The 19,198-nt window shown below is 38.2% G+C and overlaps 1 protein-coding gene across 2 annotated transcripts in view; it reads left to right on the plus strand.

Annotated features, from left to right (window-relative positions):
* agbl4 (AGBL carboxypeptidase 4) overlaps nucleotides 1–19,198 on the plus strand; it is a 341,409-nt gene that overhangs the window by 108,299 nt on the left and 213,912 nt on the right. Inside the window, exon 2 of one of the 2 annotated variants that reach the window (XM_013911117.1) lies at nucleotides 837–935. The exons of the other annotated variant lie outside the window; for it this stretch is intronic. Coding sequence (XP_013766571.1) covers nucleotides 897–935 — 39 coding nt within the window. The 5' untranslated portion in view covers nucleotides 837–896. The remainder of the gene's footprint in view (nucleotides 1–836; nucleotides 936–19,198) is intronic. 2 annotated transcript variants of the gene reach the window in all.

Below are 19,198 nucleotides of genomic sequence, written 5' to 3' on the forward strand. Positions count from 1 at the left end.
ATATATATATATATACCAGGCCTAAAAATAGATTTACATTATTAAGATTGATCCAATTTGTGATTTTTAGTTTTAAATTTCAACTTACATATTGTTGTGGTGACTCGGACGCCATGGATTCATTCAGTGCTGATGATTACAGCTTGGCTTTATCTTTCGCAGAAGAAGATAACCGTACTTTCAAATCTAGCTTTGTTTTTTTGGCTGACTATTATGAGGTTCTTTCCCCACATCTCCACTTATTAATTCAGTATTATTTTAAGACAGACAGCTATTTTGTGAAATGGATAAAAACTGCAGTGTGTTTTACGGCTACCTTCCCATCAGGCCGAATTTATTGGCCTAGCTATTGCTTCATTCTTTGTGATGACCTTTATCTGCCCCTCTTCTCTCACTGGACCCTCTGATTACTTCTGAGTGCTTTTATAATGCAAAGGTATATGCAACCATAATGTGTTACTAGCTGTTTAAGCCCAAACGAAGGTTATATCAGTACTAGGTGAAACATTAAATGCAAAAATGAATGAAATTACAGCCAATGAAACTGCATACATTTCCTGTGGCGCATCTTCAATGTATAGGAGGTAAATAGATGACTATGTGCAAGCAATGTGCAGATGAGCCGTGTGAATGTCTGCGTGTGTCGTTTCATTTGGAATTGGTTTCTGGGACGGTGAGACCGAGATGACCAAATATATATTGCGGTCATTTCCTTTTAAACAAATCATTTGTGTGTGTTAGCATGTCCATTAACCCCGGCTGGAAAAATCATTAATTTTTCCTGAGTGAACACATTAGTCATCAAGTCGCTTTACCGCTGTCTGTTGGTCCCGCAGCTTCTTGGATACAAGCTCTGAGACAGAGCCAGGGCTCTAAATCACTTAACTGGAACGGCGATGCTGCAGCAGACGCAGTCAAAACGAAACATCAGACACGTGAGCCCACACAGATATGCACACAGGGAGAAAACTGCACATAGAGGCATGGGCACAAATGCATATACATCTGTACACACAACGACAGGGCTGCAACGATTCGTCGACATAATCGATGATATTGACTATAAAAATTAGTCGATAGTGTCGATGTGTCATACACTATATAATGTAAAGGTGTTTTGGTAATTGCAATACACCACAGGAAGATATGGGGGCAGTATCGCCTACATCATCTGCCACAACAGCAGGGGCATCACAGCCTGGCTAGCTCAGTAGGTAGAGCATGAGATGCTTAATCTCGAAGTTGTGAGTTCAAGCCCCACGTTGGGCACTATTCTCTCACAATTTCAGTGTATTTGTACATTAAAGGGATATTCTCATAGCGAGGGTTGTAAAAACAATGAAAATATAACTGTCAAAATGACTTTTAAATATCCTTTCTTTTTCCATTTAAAAACTCGTTGACATCAAAAATGTGTTCTTCGTTGGTATGAAGGTAAAGACATTACACATAAAAAACACTAAACATTAGAAATCACACAGTTAAGTTCCTTGCGTGTTTACATTAATGTTTGTACAGTAATGTTTATGTTAGCTTACATGTCAGAAACTGCGCAGCATGATGCTAGCTAAGCGAGCACCATTTCAGTTTTGTTAGCTGAAATGCAAAACATTAAACTGGAGAAGCGACACTGTCTCTTAGTTTTTCCCCTCACACATAAATATTATAGTAAACCTCTTCTACCTAATGTTACAGTTAATCTGTGGGTCGGCCCATATCAATAATTGATTATTTATATAATCAGCTAAACAGTTTAATTGGCATTGAACACTACACCATCTGAGAAACTATTAATTATATATAACCAAATTTGTGATTAGTAACCATCTTTTCTATTTCTTTTTTGTTTTGCTTGTAAAACTAGTACTAGTAGTTTGAAATCTTGTAAAGCAGACTTCAAATGGCTTCAAATGGCTAAAGTGAGCATCTTTAGCAGGGTTATCAGCAGCTGGGAACATCATGTCAGAGCACGTCTACTGAAATCATGAAATCATGAATTCATGAACTCAATTATTTGTAAACTTTGGAAACTTGTTATTTTGGATTCAAAAATCCAGTTAAAATCCAGTTATTTTGGATTGTATTTGAACTTATTATTGAACTTATTATTTTTATTTTTTCGTTTAAATACTAGTAGCACTTAAATTTGTATTACTTTGTATTGTCTTTATTTCATTTTTATTCTGATTTTTATTAGGACATTTGATTATTTACAAATTCATACGTTTCCTGGTTAATTATTTTAATTTGCTGTAGGACGAGACAACAGGGTGATATTCACAGGTGGGCAGACTGGAGCAGGTGAGGTAGTGGAGCCTAAAACAGGAGGTTTGCCCACAGGAAGCGGAGATAGCTGTTATTGAAATAATCGTTGACTAATCGACGAAAAATTGGCAGATTATTCAACTACCAAACGAATCTTTAGTTGCAGCCCTAATACTAACACACACACACATAGCTTGTCCTGTCGCCAGGCTTATCAAGACTTTTATTATGCCTAACAATACTGGGTAATTAGGTGTCCTCTGCTCTGCCTGTCTCTCTCACTAACGGTGGAGAAATAGACCTGTCACTGTTTGGGCACTCAAAGATTCAACAAATGCTAAGCAGTAATGGCTTGCTTTGTATCCTGTAATCCATTGCATTGACAGCAGGGACACTTAAAAAGAAGAGACCCCCCCACACACACTTCTCCTCTTTCTCTCTTTCATTTGACTTCTACCTCTGGCACCTGGCTGAAACTTAAGAATTGCAGTTTCAGAACAGTGCATGATGAGCTTTGTCTTCATTTAGATGTTGGTGAACCACACTGTGATGATATTCAGTATGCCGAGACCACCTATAGCTGCACAACAGATACATGCCTAAGAAAATAAGACTTACTCAACACTTTTTTTGTTTAAGTAGATAAAATTCAGTGCTTTTATCTAGCAGTCTTAGGTGGTGTCTACTGTGGGTCACTTTGTGAAAGAGGAGAATAAGGGGAGAGGCTGTGGAGGGCAGAGTGAACTGCATTACAGAGGAGAAAAGATGAGAGGCAACACCAAAGGAGAAATGTGGAAAGACAAGGACATAAAGTGGAAAAAATACTGTGTATGAGATGAGGATAGAGGAGGTTAAACCGAAGAGAGAGTTTGTGGTGTGTGGTTAATTCCTGTTTTACTGATCTGGCAGTTATATGGCAGCTGAGACCCACATACTGCCAGAACCATGCCTCCAGTCTCCTCCCCTTACCCCCAGTCTTCACTCAATCATTGTCTTGACCTGCTTACTCCAGTTCATGGGCTCTGGGGTAACTGGACTGGAGCCTATCCCAGCATAAGGCGGACCAGTCCTTCACATGGCCACCAAACAAGCTTTCGCACCAAAGCTGTTCTTGTAATGTGATTAAACTGCCTAAATAACTCTTCATGTAATATGTTCTCATTAACATTGGCAGCGGTCAAGGAGAGTGCATCGACATTGGGGGTAAAATGTATGTGACTCAAACAGGAGAGAACGGAGGATTTGCAGTTAAGTAGCTGGGCTGTAAATGGACTGGCTGCCAATTGCATAAGGGAGCTCATTCCACAGGCAGCATACTGCATGATAGCGTAGGGTCATAGTGAGCTGTCATGGACCAATGATCTATTTCTCTACCTGTCAACCCCTCAGAGGGAATGAGACAAGAGAGAGTAGCCTTTCCCTCACCTCTCCCCCTCTCTTTCTGTCTCTCTCTTTTCCTGCATCTGCGAGCTCCACAGTGAATGTTGTGACAAGAGGCAAACTGCTGCCTTTAGCAAAGATGTGGTTGCACAAACAACCAACTCAAATTCAGTGAGACATGTTATTATTTTTAAGGTGTATTGTATTGTATAGTATAAATAAAATTGTATGTGATAGTTGGCAAAAACAAAATCCCAAATCTGCCAGCAGGTCTCCCAAATTAAATGACAAAATATGTCGTTTGTAGCTGTCATCAAGAATGACAAGTATTATTTGTCCTGACCTTCAGCTGAACAGCATCATTTGTCAGTGTCTTCTAAAGCTGTTAATGAGTTCTCTGCATAAATGGCAAAATAACAAAACAAAAATAAATAGAAAGCTAATGTTTTGGGTTAGAGTAAGTTCTTTGTTAGGTTTATCTAAAGTATTTGTTTAGAGCCTCCGAACACTTGAGTTTTTAACATTTCTGCAGAGAGTCTGATATCTCTGTTTTTCCAAATCTACCCATCTTAGGTTGACATAACGATCACAATCCAAGGTCTCCTTACAAGGTTTTTCCTTGACCTTTTCACTCTTTGCACAGCCTTCATCAGCGGATAGTAATTTGATTACATATATATTTTCTGTGTAATTTCACAATGCAACATGTTAAATTGAATGACATCTGGAACCTCAACAATGAACTGTTCAAATAAAAAACCTTTGATTTTAAACATTTCATTTACTCAGGCTTTTTTTTTATTGTGATATATTGTAGAAATGCAAAATTTTGCCCAATTTTCAGTAAATAATATAATCGATGAAACCGCATGGTGCCACTGAAAGCATAAAAGGAAGTTGGATCTTAATTTTTGATTTCTTTTAAAACAGTGGAAGCACAAATAAATGCCAATAAATCAAATGAGGCATTAAAGTGAAAGAAGCAGGCACAGAACTAAGTAGGCTTTAATAAAAATATTTTTTATAAATTCTAAAATGAGTAAATTAGGTAAACAGGTGTCTGGTCTTTTTCTCCTCAGACAGATCACTACACTATATTTTTACCTCTGCTTCGATGTGTTACTTACCTTTTGTTTTTCTCATGAAAGTATTGCATGATGCATGTTCTTCCAAATGAATTGGACAGCACATCCTAATCAATAATCAAATATCCCAAAGAAATAATGTTTCTCACAGATACCAGGTTGAAAAGCAAATCCATTTGGAGTATTGCAGCTGTGCTCAGGATGATTCCGAGAGCCTCATTTATCAGCCTTTTGTAAGCAAAGTGGTGTATTTAATTTGCGTGCATGAGCATTTTTACACATAGAATGTGATTTATCAGTATTATCTTGTGCATTAGAGTGCGCATATATTTAGAAGCACTCCTGAGCAAGTGTATGCAGATGTCTCTCACAGAGAAGAGAATTCCAATGAGATGTACAAAACTCTCAGTCCAATCAGAGGAACTGCTGAAATCGTATCAGTACACAGGTGTTAAAGCCTACAACTGAGAAGTGGCTCAGGCTCAGGCAAATGAATGTCAGGCTAACGTGTCCAAATAGGAGATATTTAAACTTCTCCTTGTTTTGAGCTCTAATGCTCAGTTTCAGTGTTTGTAGCTTGAAATGGAGCTGCTGGTGCACCTACCCCTTTCAGAAAGAGGTCTGTGAGTGACAGAGAAAAGCAGCCAATGGAAGCAGTATGTGGGTCATTCAGTTAACAGCAAGGCACCAGATACAGATCGAGTAGCAATGTTACTTTTAGTCTTCTCTCGGAGCAATCGTCTCACGTTCAGGTATAGCTAAATATACAGGTGACAACAACAACAACAAAAGATTTGCACGAGAACAGCCTTAACTGGAATTCAGCTTTATTTCAGACTGCTGTAAAGGAGCTAACAGAAAGCTAGCTTACATTAGTTTGTACTGAAGCACAAAAATAAACACGAGAACACAGTAGCCCACAGCTGCTTGTCATGTATTGGTGTAAAATTGACCTTAAAGTTTACACAGTTCCCTCAGCGTTATATTTTATACTTATCTTTGGCCTGTTGGTTTGTTTTGCAGCGGCACGTAAAGCGACCAATGCATACACTTCATTATATTACTGCAGTTCAAGTATTACAGCAAGTGTGCTAGACTTCCAAAATAAAAGTTTCTAAGACGTATATTTGGGGCTGTAACTGATGCTGAATGTAAAAATAAAATGACCCTTCAACAGATGTTTCAACAATTGTCTCTTTTAAGAAGCAACTTGGTGGCGAACACATTTATCTACATTTTGTTTGACCTTCAGAATAAAAGCTCACAAATACTGAAGTCACAAGGCTTATAAAAGATTAGGAACTATTCTGCGTGTGCCTTAGTGGTTCCTACTATGAGTACTATTGTGTTAATAGGCTGTGTTTACACTTAGTGACTAACAACCAGTGCATACATGTTACTTCACCTTTTAAATAACTTTAACCAAATTATAATTGACCGTCAACATAAAATCCTTGAGAATTTTAAAGCTTTGGTGGCTTCTCACACATCCTGTTAGTTCCTTTTGGCTGCTGACAACACAAACAGCAGCTGGTGCTGTGGCACACTCAAAAAAATTTCTGAAAATGTTTTTGCTCTTTTTATCCTTGTACAATATTTTCATCTGGTTAGAAAAGCAGCTGAAAAACCATAATGAAACAAAATTAGCAAGCACTTTGAGGAGATAATGTTGGTCAGCACTGTCAGTTACTGTTCGTGCATGCACAGAAAGTTATGAAGTTGCTAAGTTTTTTGTATTAATATTATTCAGTTCTTCTTCTTCTCTCTGTTATTATTATTTATTTATATATCGATTTATTTTCAGTATCTTTTAAATTTTGCGAAAGGCGTAATTGTTCTTTCACAACACTGTTTTGGTCTGTCATACTTGTATTTACACAGTAGCCTACTTGTGTATAAAATATATACAGCACTGCTGTTGCCCCGCTAAGCTTTTTGACCTATCATTAATTGGTAATTAGCATTAGCATTTTATTTTAAAATTCAGTTTTTACAGTTTGTCTGCATGAAACATTTGATTCCTGCTGCTGATTTCAGTGCTGGTACAAATCCTACAGACGGTTGTTCAGAAGCTTCCATCACTTGAGTTTAGTTCCATCAGTGAGAGAGAGAGAGAGGGGGCAGTTCGAATGCGCCAAGGCCTCTGCCTGCTGGATAAATAGGGCTGTTCTGTAGTAGATAATGGCTGAGTCACATATTATATTTATCCGACTCAATAAAGCAGGAGCAGGCAGGCAGATTACTCTGCCCTGAGTCAAGGAGATAATGATATCTGGCTGCTAGCTGGCCCAAAACAGGCTCCAGACAGACCAACAGACAGGGATGCAGGCAGAAAGTGCTGCTAAAGGAGTTGTACATAGATGCTGTTAGCATGAGACTTCTGTGGCCTTCATAAGCCGAGGACTGCTTGTGTCAGCCCTCTGCTGGTCCGTGTCACCTCTCCTCTTACCTCGCACCTGTATGTTGCTTCTTCCACGTTCAAGGATTCAAGCTGCATGTGTGTTGACACTGTACATCTGCTACTCCATATCTACGCAACACATAATTTCTACACAGGCTGCGTAGCCAAAGCATCCTCTGCAGAGTGTGCTGATTAGAATAGCAGCATCTGTTCTGTCAGACGCACAGGGACAGCTGGAAAACATAGCTGAAACGCCTTCTTTGTAAGCACTCCTGTAGCATTTTTTAAGCGCAATAGTTTTTATAGTTTTACTATTTTGTTTTTGATTTATCTATTTGTTTCATTCCAAAAGTTTGATAATTGGATTTGTTACTTTTTTGTGTGTAGTGATAAAAACCAGAGGCAGTGAGTACCTGGTACTTTTATTTTGAAGTTTTCGACAGAAACAGATGTGCAGATGTGCTGTTTCCCAGCGGTTTTGTGCTACGCTATTGTAGTCTCACAGTAGCTATGACACAAACACTTGAGGATGGTGAACACCATTAAATTAGATCAATAGCCTCTATGTAAGAGGGTGACATATCAGAGGGCACCCCAGAATACCGTTATTATTATGTTTTCGAATAACAACATAAAAATATTTTTCATAATAATAGAGTTGTCTGAATTGAGGTCAGAAGTTCTGGACCGTAATTAAACATGGGCGCCACAAACCCTGGTGGCGTGGGCATTGTGGCGCTTTTATAATCTTGCTAACATAGTGATAATGAAAACTCTTCTGGTGTTGGCAAAACAGTTGCTTATCCCTCCAGTGTACAGCAGACCTTAGATAGATAAATAGATTAAACTGTAAACAAAGTCTTCTTTGCTTAATATTTTTTTCAGTGCTGAGTAATCAGCATTTCTCTTGTGATTACTTCAGTATTTTACTCTGAATAAAAGCTCAACAGAGGAAGCCTAATTTGCAACAAAGCAGCACAAATAGCCTCCGAGGTACAAGCTCTGCGAAGACAGCTCGCTCTGCCAGGGAGAGAAGACACTTGAAGCTCACTTTGTTTCACTTTGTGTCCTGTGCGCCTCTCCTTGCTCATAAAGCTCTACATTTAGCCAACTCTGTCCCAGAGTCCTTTCCAATTTCTACCTCTTTGAACGTGACGAGTGATAAGGATGGATTATCGCGAGAGCCGAGAATTCCTTAGGATAATCCTTCACAGACAAAACACTGGGACATCTCTGCTCTCTTTCTTTCTGTCTTTTTTTCTTGGTTATAGCAGACCACAGTACTCAAAGTGCTGTGATCTGTTGTAGCATGACTGTTTGACTTTCTAAATTTGTTTTAATCAAGGCTTTATAGAGACGTGATTTGAGTATCTTGGGTTCAGAGACACCAGTTTCTCTGCTCTCTCTGAATCCACTTTTACTCTGCGTGATTGCTACAAAAATGTCTGTGAGATTACACGAGCGCTGATTGAGATGTCGAGGCTCTCGAAATGTCTTTGGAGAACAACGCAACAGGACAATTTACTTTGCTTTTAATAAGAGTTATCGCTGACTGTTCCTGCTACTAGTACTATCCCCAAGATGAAACAGCCAAGTTATTAATGAGAACAAAAGAGTTTGCATGAAATTTGCATTAAAACAAACTGTGAACAGTAGTAGTGAGACTAAAAACGTAATTACTAAATGATTTCAAAAGCAATTTAATTCACACATAATTTCTTAGTCCAAATGGTAAATTATGTGATTTGTTTCTGTATAAATGCTAAAACAGATCAATTCGCAGTGTGTAAAGCATTAATATCTACTGTTGAATTTGAACGGTTTTTTTATTTGGAAACTTCTGCGGTGGATTTAGATGTCTGGGCAGAAAAATAGGACACTTGTGTGGTATAATCAAACAACTAATACTTTTGTGTTGCGTAATTGTATTTTATGGGCTGTCTCTGCATTGTTTTGCACTGATTGCTTCATTCTTTTCTACTGGAATATAAATATGAACTGTGTTAAGCTCCATAACAACATTTGCAGAGTGAGATTGCTACTGCTGTGAGATTAGTAAATGAATGTTACTGTAGTAATGAGAAAGCCTCCCCTACATGCCTCTCGCAGTCGGTGATAAACCAAGGTAAGAAAAGGGAGCAGGGAGCAGGAGCACAGCGAAATGGAATAATCTAATGTAATTTTTATGCTTGGCTGTCATGTGTTGCATATAATTGAAGTAAGATAGGAAAATTTGTTGATTTGTGTCTTTGAGTTTATTCTTGTGAAACTTTGGTCTAACTGAAATAGTTGAACTTTTTCTTCTCACACATACAAAAAGCAGTTTTTACGATAGACTTCAGAGGGCAGTTTTCTTTAACTTGGCCAAAGTAGTAAATGAACTGTGGCCAAAACCTACTCTGACCCTTTTCAGATGTTGGTCCATATGTACATGACAGCATCACACAGTTACTGTAGGTTTGTTGGCTGCATTTCTCATTTGGCCACATCCCAAAGGTCCACTGTGAGCTATTGACGCTGGGCAGGATGGTGCTTTCATGTTCTTTGCACCGTATTCTGACCCTTCCATCTAAAAGTCTCAGCAGAAACACAACACTCAGACTTGGCAACATTTTTCCAATTTTAGTAGGTTTGGCCTCTGCTCCCTGTTCTTATCTAACAGGAATGGCATTTGGTGTGGTCTTCTGCTGCTTTAGGCCATCTCCCTTATGGTCCAACATGTTGTTCTTCTGCATACCTTGGTGATGGTTACCAGTAACGAATTACTATTGCCTTCCTATTAATTCATTTTCAATTCAGTTTTATTTATACAGCACCAAATCACAACAACAGTCTCCTCAAGACGCTTTATATTCTAAGGCAGACCTTAAAATAATACAGAGAAAAACACAACTCCTATGAGAAAGCACTTCAGCGACAGTGGGAAGGAAAAACTGACTTTTAACAGGAAGAAACCTCTGGCAGAACCAGGCTCAGGTAGGGGCGACAATCTGCTGTGACCAGTTGAGGTGAGAGAAGGAAGCTTGAATACTTGACTTGACAAGACTATTAACCTGAAGCAGTCTTGCCTCCTGTGACCTCTGCTGCTCACTCTATATTTTCTCTTTTCAAACCATTCTCTGTAAACCCGAGAGATGGTTATGAGGGAAAGTCCCGGTTTCTAAAATGCTCAGATCAGCCCGACTGGTACCAACAATCACGCCAAGTTTAAAGTCACCTTTTAACCCCATTCTGATGACATCTTTAAACTCCAGCAGGTCATCTTAACTATGTCTGCACTCATAATGATCATTTTCCCATGTGACTGACTGAAAACAATTTGTCATATGCATACAAATGCTCATTTAAATTTGACTGACAAATGTAAATAAAAAAAACCCCAATGTGTATACATACAAAACAGTGGGTTAATATATATTCAAAGCAGATTAAGTTTATTCCTTTGTTTATGTTAATACTATTTAATCCAAATAGGGGCAAAATGTATAACAGCCATTTGTGAGTGTATAAATCTCTAATCGCTAATCCTTAAATTTCTGATTACAGGTAAATGAACATCAGGTGGAAGATGTTTGTTCTTACTCAGAGCATATTACTCTAACCCTAACCCTAGTTTATAATAATGTTACTAGATTAAAATATTGTGTTATTTTCTATTTTCTAGAAAATAACACAATAACAAAAGAAAAGTAATTTGCATAAAATGAATGATTGCAATAACCTAAGTCTCCATGTTGTCAATCAAGTCAACTGTGTCACAGTCATGCCCACTGGCAGTAAACACGGATTAAAACATTCTCTCTGTCTTAGAGTAGTTTCACCTTTCAGGTCTCCAACAAGCATGGTAAGCACAAACATAGGACACTATTAATAAGAGTGACACAAAGACAGAAGAGAGAAGACAAAAACTCACATGATAGAGCCTCAAAACTGTGTGAACAAACGTTAACTTTGCCACAGATCCAAACCACATTGGAAAGTAAAGTGAAAGTTTTCTTCTCAGGATGCTGAAATTATATCAAAGCACTAAAGATTCATGCCCCATAAAGGACAAGCAGGTCATTTGTGAATTAAGACATGCTGAGTGTAACTCACTCTTGCACTCTAAACTGTTCAGGAAGTTTCTTCAGTAGATTTTTGGGTGACCCAAATAGTGTATATGTAATTATATACTAAGATGTATTTTTTTTTTTAAATTTGATTTTTTTTAGTAAGTAAATTTGCAACCAAGCTTTATTAGAGTACCAACTAGTGCTGCAGATTATTTTAGTAATCGATTAATCTATTGATTATTCCATCGATCAATCAATCAATCAATCGAGTATCGGATAAGAAATACTTTTATCTCATTCATGCACAATAATAAATATTCAAAAGTGAGAAAACACAAGTCTTTCAAAGTAAACTTCTCATTGTTTCCATTTTAGAAATTGCAATGTTTTAAAGTTTAACTGCATATAACATCTATCAAAAAACAAAAAGAGCAACTAAACCCTTTGAGTGCATGTACGTGTAATGTTAAAATGTTTTTTTTAAAGGAAACATTTTCTTAAATACAAAATATATAAATAATCTCAAATACAGTCAAAGGTGAAAGTCAAATAAAATAAGACATGCAATCTAAATTGAGCCATAAATCTTTACTCTGTCTTCTTGGAAGACTTTCTAACATTAATAGGAGGCAAGTTTTTGTACTGCTGAAAACAGATGTTATGATGGTGTAGGTGTTAATACTTTATGTTAATAATATGTCCTACATAACAACCCTCAGGTCAGTGGCTCAGACCCACTGAGCAAAGTGACATCGGTGTGACGTCTTTTATAAGTCATTTTTGGACGTACAATTTTGGTCCACTGAAGCGGTTGTTTTCTAACACCCAACGACATCTTTTTTTGATGTCTATTAAACTTCTAGTGTTGGTGTCCATAGGACCTCTGCGTACGGGCTATTTATAGTCCAGATGTGGTAGTTGTGAACGTCTTTTCAATGTCAAACTCAGATGTCGTTTTTATAATCCTTCTACATGTATCAGGTCTGTAGTATCATGTCTCCAGAGGGCATGATTACTGTACAGAGACACTTATGTGACTTCTCCAAGATGGCAAAGATGAAATGAACCATATACAATGCAAATGCTCTTTTAAACTTATTAAACACATTGTACTCTTTTTAAAAGGAACTCCAAAAAATTGTTTTACATTTTAAAATGGATTTCAATGTTTTTAAGATTTGAACACATTTTAGTAATTGATAGTTACAAACAAACAAGTTGGCTAATTAAAATAGAATAAACCCTTTAAAGAAAAACAAGAAAATGTAAAATAACAAACAAAACCAAAAATACTACATGAACTGAATAAATCAAAAAGCTAACACGTCATAAATCCTGTTTGTATATAAATAATCCACAGTGAAAGCACTTATAAAATCAAAAATATTTGTGTTTGTTCATGTATTTTTTTTAACACTTTTTACATTTAACTGCATGTATACAAAATATTTCACACATTCAGATATGGTGTCTGATAGCTGCAATATTTAGATACTGGTTTGTTTCCATATTAGCACGTAGAGTATACTTGGCAACAGAAACAACAACACCCCCCAAAAACACACAGACTCCGAAAGGTTGAAGGATAACTAACATTCACCTGGTTCTGTAACCATTTTGTAGCACACAGGTGTTCAGAGGTCACACGTTAGTCGTTTTATAGCCTATCTAATATCTAATGACTTGCCTGTGAAGATGTCACCATAGTTATTTGGCTGCTGCCTCAATCTAACGCGGCAGAAAGCTCACTGAGTGCCTCTTGGAAGACCTCCCTGATTCTCTCTGAGGATTTCCCAGCAGCTCTCAATGGTCCTTTCTCTTTAATTCAATTTCAGAAATGCTCCTTCCCCTGAGAAGCCCTCTGAAACCTTCCTTCAAATTATTTTAAAAGAAGGGAGACTAAAGGATGTAAGGAATCAAAGTTGCCTGAGGCAACATGGTGTTTCCCTAAGGTTGTGTGCTTTGGGAGAGGTGTGGCAGGTATAAAGATACTAGCAGGAGCGCTTTTATCATCCTTGAATGTCATCACATTTAGGTTGGGTGCAGTTAAAAATCCAGACATTTTGCTTTGACGTTCAGATGTCTGGGGTCAACACCCATCTGTAGTATTAACTCATTCACTGCCATTGACGTCTATAGCCGTCAATTGCAGTGAATGAGTCAATGGGTTTAACTCATTCACTGCCAATGGCTGGCAGTGAATGAGTTAAATGGATTAACATGCACAGTATTTCATCAACTTCATAAACATTACCTTGTTTTAATGTTTCTCCACTCTGTGCGGGGTGGGTATAAACAAACGCAACACAAATGTGGTGAAACAGAAAGCAGAGGAGAGAAGCTAAATTAAAGGCACAGATCAGTGTAGCTGCTCCAGACAATTCATTTCAGACGCCCAGTGTGCGTCTGTGGCGATGCACAAGTGTTGGTTTATGTGCCGGGGATGTCAGTGTGAAGCTATAGCAGGGCCAACTATAGTTAATAATAATTGAATGAGAATCTGCTACAATAATGGGGAACCCTGCCAAAATAATCTTGTTTAGTAAACTATGGGCAATCATTCTGAATATCTGTCCCCAAAAATCATTGGCACAGCTCAGCTGGTCCTGAATCATTCTCTTTAACGTGTCTCTTTGTTGCACTCTTTCTCATCTGTCTTTTTCTTAGTTCAGAGCAGATGGTTATTAGATCTGAGCCCACTTGTACCCCTCTCTCAAACCTATTTCCCCCTCCTTCAGTGTTTGTGCTAAGTGGAGACCTTGCACCCTCCGACCAGTTCATCCGCTTCGCTGCGGTCCCTCCAGACTCCTTTTAAAGGTGCTTTCATTTAATCATTTCTTTAAAAAAGCTTTTTTTTTCTAGGGCAGTATGAGGTCACAGATCACATCAGAGCTGCTTTCCAACTCAGTGACCATTTAATCAAGCCGAGGTCCATTTCGAAGCCACTCTTTTCAGACCACCTTTTCTTCCTGGGGCTCAGGGGTGAAGTCTGTGGCCCCAGTCGTCCGAATCCCATTCCTACCAAAGCTTTAGAGGGGACTGGGTGACTTACACCAATTCTCCAGGATTTACAGCTTGACTGAGTGTCCCATATAGCTACATAGACTCACCTGAAATGTTTCTGCTTACCTCTGACCCGAGCAGATGCGGTCCTACACAAAAAAAATGAGTGACTTCAATGTTTCTGAAGTATTCAAGTTAGAAGTTCATTGATTTACAGTTCTGTTCAAAAAGGTTTGAGCTGTAAAATTTAGGTGAGGATTTTTTTTAAGAATTCTAGCCATCATAGTTTTAATATACAGTATTAAATTATTTAAATTATATCATGTAATGTAATGCCGTGTCAGTTGAATACCACTTAATCACTTTGTTACAGGATGCTGAAGCTCATCTTAAATATATTGAACATGGAATACAACAAGCTAGACAGAGTGTGTTTTAGTTCTTCTATGGGTGTTTTGTAGAAATATTATTTTTATACAGGAAGCCACTTTATTCTGAGGTTACACATTATTAATTGGCTCCACACAGTGGTGTCACATCAGGATTTTAGTCCTGCGAAATGGCACTAGACAGTCAGCAGAGTTGGCTCTGTGGAAGTCGCACCGTCCAACATTTAGATGATGACTTGACAGTTCTGGATTTGTGACTAAGTGGCCTATTTTTTGTGCTGGGTTGTACTGAACAAAATCATGATGGGTAATGTAGAAGAAATCTCACATTGCCTGAACAGCTGACATAATTTCTATAAATTAGAAATCAGAAAGAAAACCGATAAAAAGCTGAGAGAAAACATATTTTGTTAAAAATGTAGGTTATAAAATGCTCAGAATAGGTTGTTTTTAAAATGTAGTGCATTTTTTTGTATTGTAATGGTGATATTTAATGAAAAGGCGTTAAATGTAATTTGTGTAATTGATTGTGAATAACATATCAGTGTTCTGCTTCCCAGCTTTAGTTTGTGAAATTGTATTCAGAAATAAAATATTTGTCTAAGAAATTTTCAAATAGGAGATCATTCCTATTTTCCATAGTATCATCGTTCTTATTATGCCATGGAGCAAGAGCATTCGTAAGTGTACATTCAATTCAGTTAAGTTTGTTTGCTTTCCTAGTTTCATAATCCCCGGTGAGATATATGTATGTGCTATTCTCAGTGAATGTTTTAAAGAGCAGTTCTTTTGCTACATTGATATTCCTTCACATCAGTGCAGGACTAGATTGGCTTTGATTTGGTTGTCTGCAGGCAAGATGTGGGTGATTATAATTTTTCCATAGCTTTAAATGTAGGAAGGTCTCCCCAGTAAAACACCAGCAGGTCCACGGTGGAGTGTAAATGTACACTAAGTTATCGTTTCTACATAGTCTTAAATAACAGATACCACTAATATTCAATTTCAAAAACTGTACCAGTACCGTATTTTCCGCACTATAAGGCACACTTACAATCCTTTAATTTTCTCAAAAATCGACAGTGCGCCTGATAATGCGGTGTGCCTTATGTATGAATTCTGGTTGTGCTTACTGACCTCGAACCGATTTTATGTGGTACACGGCGCTCAAAAGTCTGTCAAAAAATGTTTTAGTACGACTTTGGTAAGCTACGAAGCCGCACCGCTGGATTGTCGGAGCATTACAGCTACCGTAGTCAGGAGCCTTGCGGACTCGGAGTAATCTGGGTCCAAAACTCTGTCTGCTTCAGGTCCCAAGTCAAACGAACACTGCGGCATCACTGAGAGTTAAAAACTGTCTAAATTCTTTCATCTTCAATAAAATGATCAGCATTGCTGCTTTACCAGGTGTAACAATTAAGTTTAACATCCAGGCATCCATGAAAACAGAATTTATGAAATTTAACAGAGTTATAGAAGTTAGCAGGAAGTTAGCTCACTAGCTTCGCTACTTACCTAAACTTGATATTCCATGTTCTGAAAAATATAAAAGGTGCAGCTCTGCTATCACTTCCAACATAAATGAAGATAAGAAACTAAACAGCACTGACGTTTGTAGAGTTACTGAAGTTGAACTAGCTGGTATATAATGATGTGCTATGTGATCGTAGTGACACAGCTGCTATGTTAGCATAACATAAAGCACACAGTGAAGCTGGAAGATGAACGCTAACTTTTTTCCACTCTATAAAACTTAACGTGAGAGTCCCCAATGGTTTTTGACAAATGCAATCGCATGGCAGGATGCTGTAAACAGACCAAACTTCAGTCAGGAGAACAACTGAGATAATCCATCCACAATACGAGGTTAGTCATTAATATACTGCAATAACACGGGAATAGAGCAGCTGTGAGATAATTCAACATTAATGAATCAATGGTACGGAAGTGGAGGAAGCAAGAGGAATGAGTTAAGTAAAGTTTGACTTATCTGACTGTTTTGTTTCACTTAATGCGCCTTGTCCGAAAAATACGGTTAGTGATAAGATTTCAGTTTTTGATCTTCTTGTTGCTGTTTATTCATGATATAGACAAAAGCAGATAGTTATCCTACGACCAGCAGCTTAACCACAAAGTAGCACACTGCTGCATAAAAGTTGCCAATACTCTGCTGACTCAATGAGGGCAGTTTTGAACCTCCTCTGTCATTAACATCAGCACAGAACTGTACACCGGGAGCTTCATGGCATGGGTTTCTTTGGCCGAGCAGCTCCTGTTGTAGCCCAGTACTTTTGTCCATATGATTCATATTATATTTCTGGACTTGTTATTCTGAAATTTGAAGCACCGCCATAACCCTTTCTGTGATATTTGTTTTATTTACGTTACAGATTTTCAGTGATTATCGTCTTATGCCGTCACGGACCTTCTTATTAGGTAGTCCAGGGGTGGGGAACTCCACCAGTCTGCTTTAAGTACATGAACCTGACTTTTTTTTTTACTATTTTATGTATGCTTGGTTGATTTTATAAAGACATTTCCAAAATTATCTTTTAACTAAATTGATGGGACCGACTCAGTAGCAAAATTATTTGAAATCTCAGACAAACATTGTCGAAAGGTTCTTCATCCCTTAAGTCTTTATTTTAACAATTGATTGGGGCAGCTACTGTTTAAACATCAAGCCCTCTTCACCATTCTGACTTGCCTGTCTCACAGTCTTATTTAAAAAATGCATACTCAGTGCTGTAATCCTGAGGATAGTTGATTAGCAGAATGAAGATTTGCCTGTCAATTTTTATACTGACGGCATACTTTTTAAGAGTACTGTGTTCTTTATTTTTTTAAGCTGTGTTAGTCTATCTGCCATGTGTGCTGGTGGTTCTTCATTGATCTGTTTTGCTGCCGATCGATGATGGGTGGGGTATTTTCCATGCCTATCAGACTGTAATCAGTCAACTGAAGGAAAACTATCACTTTTTGTTACGCGTGATGTTTCAAAGGTTACTCCGTGCATTAATTCCATCATCCATTCAATAAATATTGGACACATTTTTTTGTCTTTTGCTTTCTTTTTTTCACCCCTCCATATCCTTGAGTGATGATGCATTTCCTTGTAGAAATAGCTACAGCACTGTTCCACTGAACCATTAGGAGGCTTAAGTCATTGTTCATCCTCCGACTCTGTGCTGTCATTCAGCAACTTCTTCTTTGTTGTCTTTTCTTTTTGCTTATCCGAGGTGCAGTGAAGCAGCAGATGCTGCACTGTTGTCCATTATGATGCTTTTTCATCATTTGCAGACAAAGGAACCCCTAAAATAACGTGCTTTGTTACATTTAAACAACTTTCCTTGGAGGGAGATATATAAGTATGTGGATTTTTGTGTTCGTGTATATATGTTTGCCCATGTTGATAATCTTGAGGTAGAGACGATGGCTTTTTTACAGCCTCTCTATCCCACATGAGAAGACATCTGTATACGTAGACTTACAGTTGAGACTGCCATGCCACCAGTGGCTGAAGGTGGACTGATTGGCATAAAATATCAAAATGATTTTACAGTGATAAAAGAAACAATGACACGAGTTGTGAAATACTTAAAACCCAACAGAGGACGTGTAATCCAGTCAGACCAGCATCAGCATCAGTGCCAGTATTTTCAGACATTCAGCAATAGACCTGGTTTAGGTCTATAGACCTGGTTTAGGTCTACTGCTGGCTTGCAGGTGCAGACTTGTAAACGGTGCCACCCATTTACATTTTTTCCCGTTATACACTCAAAAACACAATGAATGTTGGGTCTCATAGCTTTACTTTCCTCTCATTCTTGTTGGCCTCAAATTACAGCCCACCCTTTTGCTGATCAGATCATCAAGGGTTGCAATGAGAAGACCTGTTCAAAGTGAATGACTGTTGCATGAACTGCTGAACAATGTGCTGAATGAATTTGCAGTATTATTCTCATATTTATTTCAGCTTTATTCTTTTGGTTAGCTTTTAATTCCCCCACCATATCAAAATATTATAGATTATTGGGTATTTTTCTTGGCATCAAAGTGTGAAATTCTAGTATCATGACAATGCTGTATCTAAACAACTAGACCTTGTGTATTGCAGTGATGGTTGTTTTTCAGAAATTGGAGGAAACAGAAGAGGAGTGCCTGATATTCTACTGGGGCAACAGCCATTCACAATATTTATACTGAATTTAGTTTCTCAGCAGTCTGTGCGTATCAGCCGGGATGTAGGGTTAGCAGCCACACAGACCCACCTCCACATTCTCAACAGTGACCTGTGACATCACTTCCTGCTGATGCAGCACAACTGTCAGAGTTGAGCCACGGTGTCCTTCAGCCTCCATCCTCTCCCAGTCATGTAACTGCTGTGAAAACAGATGCAAACACAGACACACTCAACACACTCGTTTGCAGCCTTTGACCTCTGTTTTGTTCGCTGTTTTCAACAAGCCTTCAAATTAGTCTAAATGTGTTATATCAGAGCGAGTCAGAGTGAAGGCCTTTGGCAGCAGTGCAGAAAGATGAGACTGAGAATACGGGCTGCCAGTAGGACTGGACTCTCATTAACCTCCCTACCTCCTGTCTCTTCACCAAGTCTCCTTCATC

This window comes from Pundamilia nyererei, unplaced genomic scaffold (genome assembly GCF_000239375.1).
Source record: "Pundamilia nyererei isolate P.nyererei 1_Seehausen unplaced genomic scaffold, PunNye1.0 scaffold00056, whole genome shotgun sequence".
Classification (NCBI taxonomy): Eukaryota; Metazoa; Chordata; class Actinopteri; order Cichliformes; family Cichlidae; genus Pundamilia; species Pundamilia nyererei.